Consider the following 16,869-nt stretch of genomic DNA (forward strand, 5'->3'; position numbering starts at 1 on the left):
AACCTAAATTTTGAGGATTTTTCTCTTAGCATGAAAGGAAGACAGATCAATAAATCCAAAGCAGCACTAGCTCTGGGAGACGGGCCAGGAAAAAAGTATACAGAGCAGTTAGGAAAATTAATGATCCTGTGAATATTTAAGCATGATGAGTAGACTTACATCGGAAGATAAGGGAAAGTGCGTAAGACTTCACAGAAAACAAGGAGAAAACTTTGGATTACATTGACAGAAAGACCAAAGAAAGAGTCACACACAAGGAAATTCTAAAAGGCTCTGAAAGAAGACAATTTGAAAATCCAACCAGTTTTTTCTTTCTAATCAAACTCTCCGTTAATATGATTTGAATCTTTACTTAGTGTTTAACACAACACTTGGCAGCTACAATCCACTGAAGCAACTTAACTGAGGTGAATTCCTACAGTTCCCAGATCACATTGCTTATAACAGATTTTTTAAGTTTGTGTCTCTTCTTACAGGGCTAGCAACAACAATCGCTATAGCCACTTCTGAAAGTACTTTGTACGTGTAAACAGCACCATTCAGCAGCTTATGGCTTCTGTGCACGTAAATAAATAAATATAATACTTGATACACACACTTCTGCTGTATTGCGTTTCTGAATTTTCAGGTTGTTAAGTATTTTCTAAATACAAATAAAGGCACTGTGGTATAACCATTGGACTTTGAACAACTCCTAGTCCACTCTACATTTGTTAGTATGAGATCAGTTTTGACTACAATTTTGTTATTTTGTAGGAAACAAATAAATGGAAGGTTCCACTGCTAATAATCTAGAATGCAGAATTTACTACTATTGAAAAATTTCGGACTCGTGAGAGGCATAAAGCCCCAAAGCTGCAACGGAATTTTTAGCATATGTAATACAAACATATATACACATGTGTGTATGTATTTTTACACATATATAGGGAGGGGTTTGGGTAGCACCTACTGCAGTGGATTTATATAACGTCTTACAAAACCGTATTTTTAGCCCATTATAACTTTCTGAAAACTTATTTTTCGGTTCTCCATGATTGTTTGAATGAGCAGAATCAAATATTATATTTTTGCTTTATGTCACAACAGGAAAAAAACCTGGAAACAAACACCCAGGTTTTCATTTCATAGACTGATTTACTCTCACAATGAAAAAATGGCTGAACATTACGCTTTGAACTCCCAGAATGGCTAATTCCCACTGATTTCTAGTTAAATTTGTTATTTAGGAAATACTAATACCACAATTAGTAAATGTTCCCAGGGTGTATGTACTAACAGTGCAAGAGCCAGCCATTTCACTTCCTTGTCTCCAAGAAATATTATTTCTTGCAACCTGGATAAAGAAATGCCCAGGAGTCAGCCCAGGGCCCAGAAGGAAGCTCTATTCATTGCTTGCCTCGCTGTAGACTGTGCAATTGACCACAGCATCACATTCCCAACATGCAGTCTGAAATCAGTCCTCCTCTTTTTCCTATCCAACCCACATGTGTTTGGGTGAAAAAGGAGCCAGGGCTCTTCAGAGAAGAGGTCACAACTTGGGTTGGTGTTGTCAAGCACATTTTTTTACCTGGAAAACACTTAATTATGTGATGAAACGTTGTTAAACTGCACTGCAGTTGACTTTCAAACTTTTCAGTTTGAAAAGATGCTTCATAATGACACCTTTATACTGAAATTACAAAAATAGCCATTAAATTCAGTCAAACCTAGCACTGCGAGTTTTCATGCATTTATCATCAGGTGGAATAAAAAAACCCCTCACATTCCCTGTGTTTTATGAACTAAACAATAAAACAGCAACTTCCCCATTTGTTCCATAGAAGTCCAAACTGCTGACAAGTACCTCTAACATGAAATTGAAGAAGGTGAATAGAAATTTAACATCATATTATTCAAAGTATTTGTGGCTTAGAGACAGTAAGTATAGAATATTTTATTTATAAACATATTCAATATGTCCATCAAGACTACAGCTATAGCACTTGATTGGATGCACATAAAATGGCACACCTCTCTGATTTATATAAAGTTAGGCTGCCAAGAATATGTCTGTACTTCTTCAGACAACAGGTCATCTTGAAGGGATCTACAGCACCTCACAGCATGACTTTTCATTACCTTTATTTAAGTTAGTATTTTTTTTTTTCCTTAGTTTCTGCTTCTCTCACTCTTCCACCCTCTCAGAGCTAACAGGGAAAAAAACTGTATGGGCAGAATTTAACAATCTTCACAAACACAGTAAAAATTAAACATGTGCACTAATTTTAAATTATGTGCAGTGTACGAAGGTAACAGGCATATTTATGGTTTTAATGGCACCATACAGTTCTATACAGCCAGCATTAGCTATAGAGTTTCCTATAATATTTTACATATAAAGAAAACTAACCTGCTATACATACATCACAAGCACTATTTAATATACCAGATAACTTCCAAACAGAATGCTCAAAACAAAACCCAGAAGGTTTATGAAGGTGCTGTTTCCCTTGCTTTTTATTCATAAAGCTGAACCACTACGTAAGCCATGACATGTTATTCTGTAGGCAATGATGCACAACTCATGTTAAACTGAAAGGATTCAACTTTTACCCATTGCTGAGTTTTCTAGGTAGAAATTGTTTGCTGCCTTTTTTGTTTTAAACTGAAATACACTATCACTTGTCATAATAAATTGAATTAGAACCATCAAGATGTTTGATGTGGGTTCAGAAGCGCTAAACTGAAGGACTTCCACTGCAACATAGACAAAAGTCCCATAAACTGTTTACTACCCTCAGAACAGTAACTTTACTTTCACCTGTCAGGATCATGGATACTGTTTCCAGCAGAAACTTTTACTTCAGCCACCATCTTGAAGTTACCCTATCAAAATTACTTTGTAACACTTCATTCAGTTAGGGAAATAATGAATGACACTAGGAAAAGGGACTCCGGGTCTGAGTAACATTCCTTTCTTTGGCATCAAGGATGTAATGCCTTTTTTCCATATACAAGAGGCAGATCTGTAACAGAGTTACAAAGAAACAATACCAAGAACAGAATGTACTGGGGAGCTGGAAGGCACTTGCCCGCTACTGCACCTAAAAAACCAGGTGTTATTCCCACAAGTGGAAATTTCAGCAAAAGCAAGCTTTGCATTTTGAAGTGGCAAATGTATTTTCATAAACAAACCTTTATAAGGTGCTGATGTGTTCTTTTAATAAATTAATGCTGATAATTGACAACATTCCCATACTTTGAACACTGAGCAGAATAGCACGCATGCAACATCTACCAGTGCAGACATGGGAATAAACCAGCAAAAGGGTGATTTCTGATTCTGAAGCCAAGCGTCATCACTCCCCTCCTTTTAGAAGCAGAAAGGAGGGAGAGGAGAGGAGGGGAGGGGGAGGGAGTTATTGAGGTGAGACAGCCAAAACCAGCAGGCTAAGTAGAGTAACCGGAAGCGTACAATTTACTGCTAATGGTTCAGTGTCTGCAAAGGACTGCTCAAGCTGTGTTCAACAAAAACTCAGTAATAGCCAAAGAGGGAAGTAAAAAAAGGCAAGATGTTTGGCTTTACTTTCCACCAAATACTGTTAAATATGAGCCACTTAAAAAAATAGAATGAAAGAATCCAATAATGCTTTGTACAGGTGGTAGTGAGGTTCCTGGCTGGGCCTTCAGACAAAACCATTGCCATGTAAACCTTAAAGAGGATTAATCCTCAAGGACCACTGTAATGAGACCTTAAAAGGCTGAACAACAGCAGCCTATCACGGAGGGAAGCAGTAGCCTGCTCCCAGAAGTCTTCTCTAGCAGAGTTACATCAAAGCAAACTGGGACCAGATAGCAGGATTCTGCAAGAATCCCTTATCTCAGCACTAGCGGATGCTTCTCCTCTGATTGTCTTGAACTGCCACCTGTCCCAGACATCTTTGAAGGCAATGCTAAGCCTGTGATGGATCTGACCTCCTTGAGCTGAGATTCTGTTATGTCTTTCTTCATTTTCTGCTCTGTTACATTCTTTCCCTGTAACACACACTACATGAAACAAAGGGAGTTCTCACTCCTTGACTTACTGTCCCCAGCTATTTGAAAGCAAAAAAACAATGTTAAGGATTATACTTCACCCGCAATATGGAGCTGTCCTCAGGAGACAAGCCTCTTATTTTTGAGAGTTATAACTAGATGGCTTTTACACGAAGGGACTTTAAAATGAGGTTCAACATTGCTGGGAGCCAAGATATGAAAGCTGCATATCAGAGATAGCTTTTAAAAAACAAAAAGGTTCATAATACAGAAGTATACAAAAAATCACATTACGAAAATGAGCAGAAAAATAACCAGGAAGCACCAAGCCTCAGAGAAAACACCAAATTATTGTAGTATATATATGCACCCCACGTTGTGCACCAATAGCCTTTAATACCAGTGTCCACCATACAGTGCCAAAATCATCTTAGATTAAAATAAAAATATCCGGTCACTACAAATAAAAACAGCAGGTCTTTTACTTGAGACACATGGCAACACTGACACAAATTATTGCACCTGTCTCCCACAAAGGGATGTGGCTTCACCACGAATGCTGCGTTTGTAACCAGTGACACACCAGCAACCACACTCACTCTGACTTGGTAACATATACTTGCAGTAGGATCAGCCAGAGTTACAGAGCTGAAGATAAATTCAGGGGAATATCATCAGATTTTTATCTCATAGCTACAAGCCATAATATACAAGTCACCACAGTTCTAAAAGCGCTGGGCTGAGAAGGAATACTGCTACAACACCCACCTCTGGTTTCCCACTTTTGCACTCATTTAATTCTGGACTATTTTATAAGACCTTTTCTTCTAAGTACATAGCACTGTCAGAAGAACAAGAAGCAAAATATAGCTAGGCTGAAGAGGATTGCTGCCTGCCAGCAGCATCTCTCAGTTCCCCAAGCTGACAAAATAAAATGGTGTCATTAGTTGCAGTTAGGTGTGACTCATGGAAGCACTATGCAGCAGGATGGAAGCAGGAAGAGAAAGCACCCTTCTTGAGTGCCTTTGAAGCTCCCTAGGAAATCACAGCTGGAAGAATAAGATTCTGAATCAAACAGCTGAGCTAGACTTTGTGAAAGACTGCAGCAAACAGTGAGAAGATACAGAGTCTGAATAATAAGTAAAAAAAAGGCATCACATGGAAAACACCGAGCAGACCCTGGCATTTTCTGGAGCCAAGACCTACTGGCACGTGTTGACAAATAAATGTAGCCTAGGGGCAAGCCCAGAAGGAATTTGAAGATGGCTTCTTCCCATCTATGAAGCAATTCCCACAACAGGGTATTGTGCTTCAAGACCACAGAGCAATACCAGGCTAAGCACCATGCTCCCATAGGAAAAATACAAAAATCTTTTCTCACCAGACAGCAGAACACACCATTTCAGATGAGTGTCCTCCTCAGAGAGCTGTGCGAATACCTTGTGCAACCTTAACAAACAGTATCCATGCCTACATCACTTCTTAAAGCTAGCCTAGAGGGCACCCCCTCACAGTAAGGCATGACAATCTTGCGTTTTGCCAGCCTCCAGGCACAGCCCCAGCAGCAACTGGCCCAACACACCTCTGGTCCAGCAGGACCTGCATGCCCAGGCAACCCCCATGTGTAAAAGCAACACAGGCAACACTCCCACTATTTACCAAAAAATTCCAGACAGAGAGGCTGGTCACAATACAGAGACACAGCATGCTTTAACCCACCAGTACAGACCACCTTTTCAGAGCAGAATACACAAGAAACTCACATCTATGGAAAGGAACATTACAGCAGCCCTTGTCCTCCCGGATCCTGGTTTTTAATGCACAAAGGATGAATGGCACTACTAAATGCTGGATGTGTGTTAATCTGATAAGTAACTACTGACTTTGAAGAAACATGCTATTTGCCCAAAAGAAGTGGAAACATTTTCACAGGCCAGCACTCAAGTTTTTAATTTGTTCTGTGGGATCAGATGAAGCCAAATCAGGCCTTTAGCCTTTATTTAAAAGGGGTTTCTTCCAGTTTGCTTTATGTGTTTAAATTCAAAACAAAAAAATTAACCAAAAACTTTTAAGAGTAAAAAAAAGCACGGACCACAGCCATTGCCAGTCTCATGTAATGTAAGAACTTAGATGAACACGACATACATCAGGCTTTCCAAATCAAACATCCCAAATACTGGGCAGCTCAATAATTACCAAGTAATGTATGATTAGTGCTCCTCTTTTCCCTCCTATTTAAAAGCAAAAAAAAAAAAAAAATTCCACTCATATCACAGCAATAATTAATGTTTTTTGTGTCTGGCACCAATTTTATTGTTAACAGCACTGTTAGATCAATGGTGTTAATGCCAATTCAAATATTGTCCAGCATGAAGAACAGCTTTGGTGCCAACAGTTTCCTATCACTGTACCACGCTGGTCCATCCCCGTAAAGTGAGCAATCAATGTTTATACATAATATAGGCCTTGATCCAAATTTCATTCATCCAAGTAATGCAATTCCACTTCAACTGCAACGTCTAACAGAACTCAAGGCCAAAGCTTGGAGCCTTCATAAGTCGTATCTGTATATAGGCTGGTGTAAAAAAAAAAAACCCTACAAATCAAATTCAGTACCTTTTCACAGGGAGTCTGACATGCTGGAATGAAATTCAATTCAGCACATTCTAACTCATTAGTTATTTGCTTCAACACTTGGTATAGTGTTACACTCAGACATTACCATAATCAGCCATTTATTTTGCAGTATTTCATATGCCATAACTTTTAGCTTGTTATCAACTGGATATTTCAATGGGGACTGCAAATGAAGGAATAACAATGTTCAGCTCTTCATCTGAAAAATGTTAACACGGATTCTTGGGAATTATGATTTTACATTGCAACTAGCATGGAGAACAGGTAAGATAAAAGGGTAGAATCTAAGGCAACTGGGGACTATTTCAAAGTTTACTGAAGCCAGCAACTGTTGATTCATTGAATTCACTGGGTTCTGGATCAGCATCATTCAACTGTTTCAGAAAAATGATGGCTCAGGGCAGCACTGAAATGTGAAAGGGAAACTAGAATAAACAATGGGGGACCGACCCTCTATACTACCTTATTCGGTGTGAAACATGAAAGAAGCATAACTGAGATTAAAAAGCAATTCTGTTATCTGGGGAGCTATCTGTTTTGAACTCCAAAAAACTGCAAGACAATAAAAAAAATGTAAAGAAAGCAATATTGAAAGACTGTTTTGTAAGTGGTAACTCTTTTAAAGAAAGTATGATGTACAAACTTGTACGTACATACATTCCCACGCATATATTGCCTTTCCTGCTGCTGCGTACCCACCAGCACACATGCCAGTGACCACATGGCAACACAGCAGCTGTACTCTTTAAAACACAGCTATGAATTCTCAATATATTGAGGATAATACTGCTTCTCTGCACTGGTGGTTGCTGCCTCGGCTGTAACCTGTATTATCAGAAATCAATAAAGGTACCCAGTATAAGTCTGACTGAAGGGTTAAGCATTCCTGACATGATCTCCAGACTTAGATGTGACCCACTCAGCAAGCTCAAGAGCCCCAGTTGTAAGTAATTTGAGCAGTGTTTTAGTAAGAATTTAGAGAGTGCTGTGTAAACTACCAAGACTAAGAGGCAAAGAGCCAGGCTAAGAGGAAGCTAGTTGTGCTGGCAGGTGTGAATAAAAGGAAGTAGAGGCTGTGGCTAAGTGGCTCTCCTCCTAAGTACTGAGCTCAATCAATAGGAATAAAGCTGTATCTGCCAGTGATCCTGAAAATGGTTCAGCAACAAAAGCATTTGAACTGTTCTAAGGGTCTGCTCAACCCAAGACTCCAACAGAAGGCTAGTACTGAGAGACTTCCATGGGACAAGCTTGGAACTCTACTTTGACAACAGGGACCATGCCACCTTTCAAATCCCACCTTGACAAGCCCATGGTCAATGCCATGCAGAGAGCAGGCCTGTGGTGCCCACACACTCCCATTACTCCACTGCCCACCTGAGGCATCCTCTGTGACACAATGCCCTCCTTCTGTGCCCACACAGGGCCAGGAGACAAGAGCAATGAAAAATAGGGCACATCCAGATCTCAAGCAAACCAGAATGAAAACACAAGAGAATCACGACATAGGAGCATCCTGTACACATCAGCTACTCTGCAACCGATTTATTGCTACGGTTTTCTTAACAAAAGCTGGACAATGACAGCAGAGATGGAGCAAAAAAATCCAAATTTAAGCATTTGTTTTCTACATTTAGACACAACAGCTGAGGATTCTGCTGGCTAAATACAGACAGACAGGGCCGTCTTAGTTCCCTGATATATCAGGACATTCATACAGAGTTAACAGATATGACCCACGATACAGGGCTTGACCAGGCAGTCAGATCACTTAAGGATCCTCGCAGGCATGAAAATGGCACTCAAGATTCAATCTCTACTTAGGCAATTAAATTCCTTCTAGTAACACTGCCCAGAGAGAACACCAATGCAAGAGAACCATCTCACATTTCCCCCCACCTTCCAGCTGCTGATGCCACAGCAGTTACATTGTAGGCACTCAACACTACAGACTTTCTGTTTTAAAAGCATTGTTACAAATGTCCGTGTATCAAGGGATATCACAACTTCAAAGAAGCTTTTCACTCTCTCCTGGTTTAGGGACAGTGGATCTGCCTTGATGCTCAAGAGATAGATTACATTATTTCTTGGCTTTTTCTTCACAGTTCTTAAACATGATTCTGTGGCTCTGAGCAATGAATTCTGTCTCTTTCTATGAAGGCAATATGCAACAAATGCATACGGTAAAGCAGATAAAAAAGCTTTAGCTGGAAAAAAACAAATCAAATCCATTAGTGTTTTTTGTATTTGTCCTGTCTGCATCTTCCCTGTTCTTTAAAAAAAAACCAAACAAACAAAACAAAAACACCCCCCCACACAAAACCTCATCCCACAGCTTTCTCAGATGCACTTGAACACCAAAACAAGGAGACATTACAGTAACATTTTAAATGTGCTTCTCAAAACATTTTTAGAATTTTGAAGTCCAACAAAATTATAGAGCTACAAATAATTTATCTAATTTCTTATTTAGAAATAAGAAATCTCCAATATTCTATTCTACCAAATCAAACCAAGCCGAACAAAAACAAAATCAAACCAAGCAAAAAAGAAAACAAAAAAAAAAAAAACCACAAACCCAAAAAAAACCCAAAAAAACAAAACAAAACACAAAACAAAACAAACCAAACAAAAAAAAAACCCAACCAAACAAATACCAAAACCAAAACCAAACTAACAAAAAAAATCACCCAAACCTACAAGTTCACCTTTCAATTGCTCAATCACACTACACTTCAAAGCTTTCCAGATACTGGCAGTTCCTGAGTCTGTGTCATACTGAGGAGAGAAAAAATGCAGAAGAAGGAAGAACATATCTACATACTGCAAATCTCCAGGTGCAGTTGTTACTTCCCATATGAGACCATCACACAAGAGACACTGCTGATTTCACAGGCCTCAGCAGAAATGGGCAGGAGTACTTGTAATGAGCAGTTTCAAAAACAACGAAGGAGGTTTGGAAGGCATCTTGGAGAAGCTGTTTCAACTCAGAAGCTGCTAAGCTTACAAGGTCTGCATCACCTTCCTAAATTTCACACTGAAGCTGCCTCTGACCATAAGTTTGTATTTGAGAACAGTAATGTTTTTTGTTGGAGGGTATTGAAATATACTATTATATTTTAGACTTTTAATCCCAAAAATGTTTTTGCAAACACACTAATTTTTTTAAAGACCCACACTTCAGCTGCTCAGTTGACATGAGTCTGACATTCACTTTTCTAACAGAGGCTTTTTTCCTTGTGAGTTCTATTAAAAGCTTTAGATTTTACTTTTTTCAACTACTCCTACTTGACAACATTTGGAAACCACCCCATAAATCACTGTCAGTAGAGAGTTCTGTTACTAGAGTGCTTGAGCCTCTCCCCTGTAAAATGCTGCAGAGTTGAAGTAGAACCCAGATTCTCAGAGGCCAAACTCAGCTTGAAACTGAAGAGTGCCTACATGTATTTAAAGACTCTGGCCCTAAATCTCTACAAAGATTCTCCAGTGATATTCTCCTACCACTGTCCAACCAGGCCAGGTAGAAACTCTCTACAAAAAGTTGTCCTGGTCTCCTGTCACCAAAAGACACTGGGAAACTAGAGGTGAAATAAGAAAAGTGCCTGCTTTGGGGCTATCCAGAAGTTTCTCAGTTTTCTCTCCTGAGTCCTAAATTATGCCAGGTAGATGACAAGGGAGGCCACTATCTACCCCTCTGTAGGTCCTTTCCATGAGCCCATCTCCTGGTGGTGACCAGGACTGCTCTCACTGTCAAATGTGCCACACATAGCTGGCCACTGTGGTTCAAGAGTCACTGCCACGAAAAGCCACTGCTTTCCAGTTACTGCATTTAAAACAGTGTTTCCAGTTAACAGTTTGCATTTTTTAGAAAAAGAATCCAATTCCCCTTTTTTTTTTTTTTTTCCCACACTTCCTTTTCCTTTCCAATGGGGATATGAAGGAAGGGGAATTCTTCTCAACAGAAATTAAAACTAGTCAATGAACAAGTGCACCTAGTAAACCAGCATTGTCTTTTCCTTGCTGGGGTCTTTAGTTCATGTTGCAAATTGATTTTGAGGTGACATTAACACTGGGTAATCTAACTCGGGCAGTTATGCAAGGCCCAGTCCTTACAAAGCTAAGCCCAAGAACAGTCAGTGGGAACTGAGGGCAATCAATATCTTTGGAGGGCTAATCCTATGAAATGTGCAATAAGCAGTTCCCACTTCCCCAGACAGATACAGAAGCTTCAACACCAGCAAAATAAATCCTTGGTAACAAGAGGTGAAAAAAAAAGGAAAGGAAAAGGAAAAGAAAAAAAAATAAGAAAAAAAGAAAGGAGTGAGTTCCTGCATTCAGCTAGTACAAACTCTTTGAGATGAAGTGATTTACCACAAAGGGAATCCTGCAAGGGCCATACATTCCTGTATATATTAATATTTGGATCAGAGCCAAATGATCTGTCACTACTTTTTGCTTAAGATAATTCTTCAGGTTTTGCTAATTAGGTACTAACAATTCTTTCAGATGATCTTTGTAACCCATGGAAGCATATCAACAGTATGTTTTAAATCAAAGTGTTTACATCAGGAATGATTCATTTTTCCATAAGGAATGACTTGTGAAACAGGCAGTCTTAGCACTGCCATAAATCTACATGAAAATTACAATTGTGGAATAAAATAACACAGGCAAGTTTCTATCCCCATCTTCCCTGCCTCAGCCCCAACTCTAGAGACGGAATTTACATTAACAAGGGGCTCCAACTACCACTGGAATTAGTGTTTGAGAAACTCAGGATTTTAAATCCTTTTAAGAAACACTGTGATTAAGGTCAGTAACTCTGCTCTCCTCAACAAAGAAACAGAGCTAACTCCAGCTCTTCTGTCATCTGTCCTAAAGCCTTTTTAAAGAAAAAAAAAGTTTTTTAGAAGTTAAACAAATAAAAACAGCATCTCTCTCTTCCTTTGTGAGCTGTGTTTAAACAGTGGTTAAGAAATCTTTAACAAAAAGACAGAAAAGAAAAATTTCTGGTTTAGGCCTGTGTTTTCCCTTTTATCTGTTGGAGAATAAAAGGCTGTGAGCTGAGCATGAGACTGCATTCACATTCTCAGTTGCTAAATGGTTGAGGGGCTCTCTGGCGGTGCAGAAGGGCTGCCAGCTCCATAGCATGTTTCATCCCAGCTGTTTGAGAAGCTGGTTCACTTGAAACACAACCATTATCCCCACTCACACTCTGCAGGAGAGCAAACTCCCCCTCAATGAGGGATTTATTCCACATTTATGGTAACTATTATTACCAACATTTACAACATCAGTCATTTCAATTAGAAAAAAAATTAAAACAAAAAATCCTGCAATGCACAAACAGACACACACATGTTTACATGTAAAAGTGCAAAGCACTCAAGTTGTTTCTAATAACTGCAGCTCATGAAAGGAACATACATTCTACACACAACAGACTTAAACACCCTTTTTTTGTCATAAAAACATACAGATGTCTTTCTTCAAAAAAATTATTTTGCCTTTTCCTGTGTTACAGGAAGCCTGCCCACACTTTTAAATACAAAGTGGGTATAAATAGAAGCACGAATTAGGCATCTTGAGAAGTCTATATTTTCCAGCCACAGGGAAATGAAGAAATTACTGTAAGTGTTTACATATCTGACTATGCTGAATTAAAACATTTTCTATACATATGCCCAGCAAAACTGGCAAGAAATTAAGAAAGGAAAACAATAGCCTCTCTGGTTCTTTACCTGTTGCTACAGTGTACATTATTCAGCCTTCTTCATACAGACCACTAGAAGTGTCAGTCTTAATGCAGTCACTGCTCTGATGAAAGCATATCTTACATATATAAATGATACAACTACTATGAAAATTTCAGTGAGATTGTCTGCTTTCCTATAAATCTAACTAGACATTTGTCTTTTTAGTTGTCTCTCTGTATCATAGCTATTAAAGGTAAATAAAAGCATGATGGCTCTTTTTATGACATTAATAGCTTGAGGGACCTTATAAATCAGTGAATACAAATGTACTGCTCATTACAGGAGAGGGAAGCAGGTCTGTCCATCTGATGCTTTCTGACTTAGATTTCTGTTTTAAGATCTTGTGGCTCATTTAAAATTAACTCATCTCCTGTTTCTCTACTGTCATATGGTAGGGAACTTCTGGTGTTCTCTCAGCTTCTGACATCAGTTTTGCTAGCAGTCCACACAGCCTAACTAGCTAGCATTAATGGTAACAATGCAGACACAGTAGCTTCACTAAATCTTGACAACTCTTGTCAAAAGGTGAATTTGAAAATAAACCAAAATAAACTCATTGCAAACCACTCAGACACATCCTCACTGTCCAGATCTTTTTATTCTGTCTGAACTTTCAGTAATTTCAGAACACTTTGAACAAGATTTAAGGAGTGATCTGGAAGCTGGTCAGATGGTCAAAACCCACTAAATTTAACATAAGGTCTGTTGGTTTTGAGGGTTGTTTTTGTCACACATTTCATTTCTCCCCAGCTGTACTGCCCACAAACAGAGAAGCTATTTTGCTTCCCCAATAATACTTGTTTGTTTTTTTTGATTTCTTTTAAGCTAGATTTGGGCATTTGCTAACCAGAAGCTAGGAATGGTGCCTCCAACCCCCGAGGTAATAATTGTATGCTCTGCTGCTCACAAGTGGCTGTTTGCACTGCACATTCATGCCTCTGTGGCAGGAGTCTGCCACTGGTGTGCTGCAGCAACTGTGTGCTCCTCAACAGAGAGATGAGTAACTCCCCCAGAGGGTTTGAGCAGGTCTGTACAAGAGCAGGAGAGGAAGGTGTACAAAAACAACTGACTACCCTGAAAAAGAGCTCAAAAGCTTAACTGCAAACTTTTTTCCTAAATACTGATCTAAACTATACAGACAACAAGTGTTCATTTTCTCATAATACCTCCATCCTTATTAACAATCAGGATCTTTTTTTTTTTTAAGGAGTTTGGTGAGACTTAAGGTTGTGCAAGACGTACTTTGATCTGCACCCTGATGAGTGAACATTCCCCTTTACTGCTAGCCCAACTAATGAAGGGATAAAATTAGCTTTTATCCCTGGCACTTTCTTTAGCAAAAAATCATGCACTAATCAGCTGTCCTCACCAATCAGTCGTCTGGCTAATGACCTTTTGCCTTAAAACACTAAAACTTCTGAATAATGTTAAAAAAAAAAGGAAAACCAATGCAGACTGCTCTCTCTTTGTGGGTCCTAAGCCTATCATATGGAATTGGAGACTGAAAGGTTAAATGGCAAATCTGTATCCTGACTGGGTGATAAATCTCTAATCAAAAGGCACAGGCCTTGACACCTCAAGATGTACTTCATTACTACACAACTAAATGATCTTTCTTCTCTTTTTTTTTGTAAACTTGAAACAGATGAAAAAAAAATTGCTTAACTCCTTCATACTTTGCGCCTGTGGAGAAATCCACTCCACATCTGTGTTCAAGTGTCAGTTATTTTCTTACTTTTTTATTAATGCCCAAGTGAGAATTCAGAAGTTGAAACCATTTGCCTTTTTTCCTCCCCCTTACAACCTCAGGGAACTATAGCTGGGAAAGAAAATTGCAAAAACACTCCATCAAGCCTGCATTCTCAAACACACTTGTGAATGTCTAAAAAACCCCTCCAAAACAAAACGTCCCAAAGCACAAAAATAAGCCTTCCAATTCCCCAAATTCTCAGTGTACAGGGTACAGTCCTTCTTCCTCTCAACAACATACTTTAACATTGTTTTAAAACAGGGATTTTTTAAGGCCTGTTTCATTTTCCTTCACTGCTAGCTATAATGAGGCCCGTTTTATTTCATGTTTTAAGGAGGTGGAGCAAAACACAACCCTGGATTGCTGAGGAGGATTAGCAACAGATGAGATGTCCTGTGGAAGTCACTTTGCAGAGGCCTGCAGTAATTTCTACCTGCAGTGCAACTGCACCCTGATTTTTAACTTCAGGAAAAAAAGAGATTGCATTTACCACAAACACTACTCCCTCCAGATACAGCAGTTCTCCCCGGGGACAATGCAAAGTGACAAAATCACATTAAATTTGACAGCGTTCCAACTCTGCATCTCCAAATAAGCCAGCAATCAATACTCACGGTAATGAGGGTCCATGTAACCATTTCGGGGGTCCATGGTAAAGAGCGTCCCGCGGTAAGGTACGGAAGGTTCGGGAAGGTGCGATATAGATCCATGGATCTCCTTCTTGATTAATGAGGCCCTTTCCTCACTCGACGTGGATGGCTCTTCACTGATCTTGCCGAGGCCTTGCCCACCCTGCGGCTGCATTGTGATTGCGTTCCTTCTCTCTCTGTGATAGGTCTGCCCAGGACTTTCATCCTCTGCAAAAAAAATGAGGGAGAAGAAAGAGAGAAGGGAAGAAAAAAGAGAGACACACACTTTTAGCCCATTTATAGCAAATACAATAAAGAAAGCTACCCTCCTCCTCCTCCCGGTGTAAGTTTGTGACAGGAGGTGCCTGTGTGGCTGTGAGGGATGGCCTGGAGATGCTTGCCCGTTCAGAGCCGGCAGCAGCCGAGCAGTAGATCACCGTCACCCATGCACTGATGCTCCTACCAGCGGGGCTATCAATTGTGTGGGAACAGACAGAGGCTTGCTGTTTCCCTGCCTCTGGGACGAGGAGACTGGGAGTTCCCTGATGGGGAGTCAAGAAATTATTTGTCACACAGAGGAGAAGATGAACCCCACCAGCCAGGCCTAAATCATGCCCAGCCACCCACCATAGCTCTGCAGCCCAGCTCCAGATCCCTGGGGTTTGCCTGTGTGAGGGGCTGAAACCTTGCAGAGAGGTTGGCAGTGATCAGAACCAAGGTGGGCAACAATAAAATGGGTACAACTGCTCAAAATACAGGACCAGCAGCATCAGGCAGGCACAAGCAAGGCCACCTGCTCTGACAGTGTCACCACGTGCAGGATGGTTGCATATACTCCCTCTACCTCTTTTTCCTATATCCACAAAAACAAAACCACAAAATCTTAATGAACAAGGAGGAAGAAAAAGCTGGGGGTAAAATAATAATAACTAAGAGCATTAAACCCAAGCCCTAGTTTGGAGTAAGCCTCTAGGCCTGTGGTACCACTTGTAAAGGAAGAAAAGCCCTCTGACCATGGCTCTACCAGCATTCCTTGCAGACAGCTCCAGGACTAGGTGCTAATACAACCCACTGCTCCCACAAGAATTTTAACCCCTAGGGACTACATACACCCTTCAAAAAGCAGACAAAATGGTTCTGTTCCTCAAAATCAGGATGTGTGCTCCTAGGTACATTTCACACATGCCATGGGGCAGAGGGGCTCTGCTAGGTACATAAGTCTCTAATGTAAATGCTGTCCTTCAGTTGCATTATTGGTTTAAAATATAGATGTTTCTCTAAACAAGCATGATTGCTTGCTGCTTCTAATCCTTGGCCAATATCAATGCTCCAGGTACAGCCTTATTCCATCAATCACACTGTACATGCAAGTGTACACCAATACATCTTGAAGGAATATTGATAAAGATTCTTCATTTCAAAGTTGCTCTGCAGTTCTAGAAGTACACAAGGAATCTCAAATTATTAAATGCTGTGCACAAAAATGGCAACTAGAAAAGGAAATGAAAACACTCTTAGGAAATAAAACTAAAGTGCTCTTACTCTACAATCCACATGCAAGGAAGAATGATTGACACCAGTGCCAAGATTGCACTTCGGTTGTCAGAGATTTGAGGTCAGGGCTAAGTTTTCACTTGCACTTTTCCCTGGTGTACTTGTTCACACAGCAAAAGCAGCAGCCAGCAACTCACTGGGTAACTACACTCAGCAAGTGTAACTCAGCCTATGTGCCGTTATAGGAATTAGATTAGAAACAAGCTCTGGACATACAGATACCTGGCCATTACATGCATAAACTAGCCACACCATTGCTTTGAATGAAATGTTAACCAGTTTTTTCTCTGCCCCCTCTCCCCCCAAGCAGCAACAACACAAAAACTCAGCAGCATAGCCTACTGAGCACTTAATTATTTTTCTATCTCCAAGTATTACAGCAACCAGGGTTTGCTGACTTATCAGCATCTTCCAGGGACAGAATTCTTTTTACAGCCAGTAATTCTACATACAGAGCTTTTCCAGAGTTGGGTCTGAGAAGAAAGAGTTAATGGAAATAGACAACAACATTACAGAGTTTAAACCCTTT

At 39.9% G+C, this 16,869-nt stretch overlaps 1 protein-coding gene across 1 annotated transcript in view; it reads right to left on the reverse strand.

Annotated features, from left to right (window-relative positions):
• GLI3 (GLI family zinc finger 3) overlaps positions 1-16,869 on the reverse strand; it is a 201,593-nt gene that overhangs the window by 120,249 nt on the left and 64,475 nt on the right. Inside the window, exon 3 of the mRNA XM_041400044.1 lies at positions 14,772-15,014. Coding sequence (XP_041255978.1) covers positions 14,772-15,014 — 243 coding nt within the window. The remainder of the gene's footprint in view (positions 1-14,771; positions 15,015-16,869) is intronic.

The sequence above is a fragment of the Onychostruthus taczanowskii genome, unplaced genomic scaffold (genome assembly GCF_017590055.1).
Source record: "Onychostruthus taczanowskii isolate IOZ18803 unplaced genomic scaffold, ASM1759005v1 scaffold170, whole genome shotgun sequence".
Lineage (NCBI taxonomy): Eukaryota > Metazoa > Chordata > Aves > Passeriformes > Passeridae > Onychostruthus > Onychostruthus taczanowskii.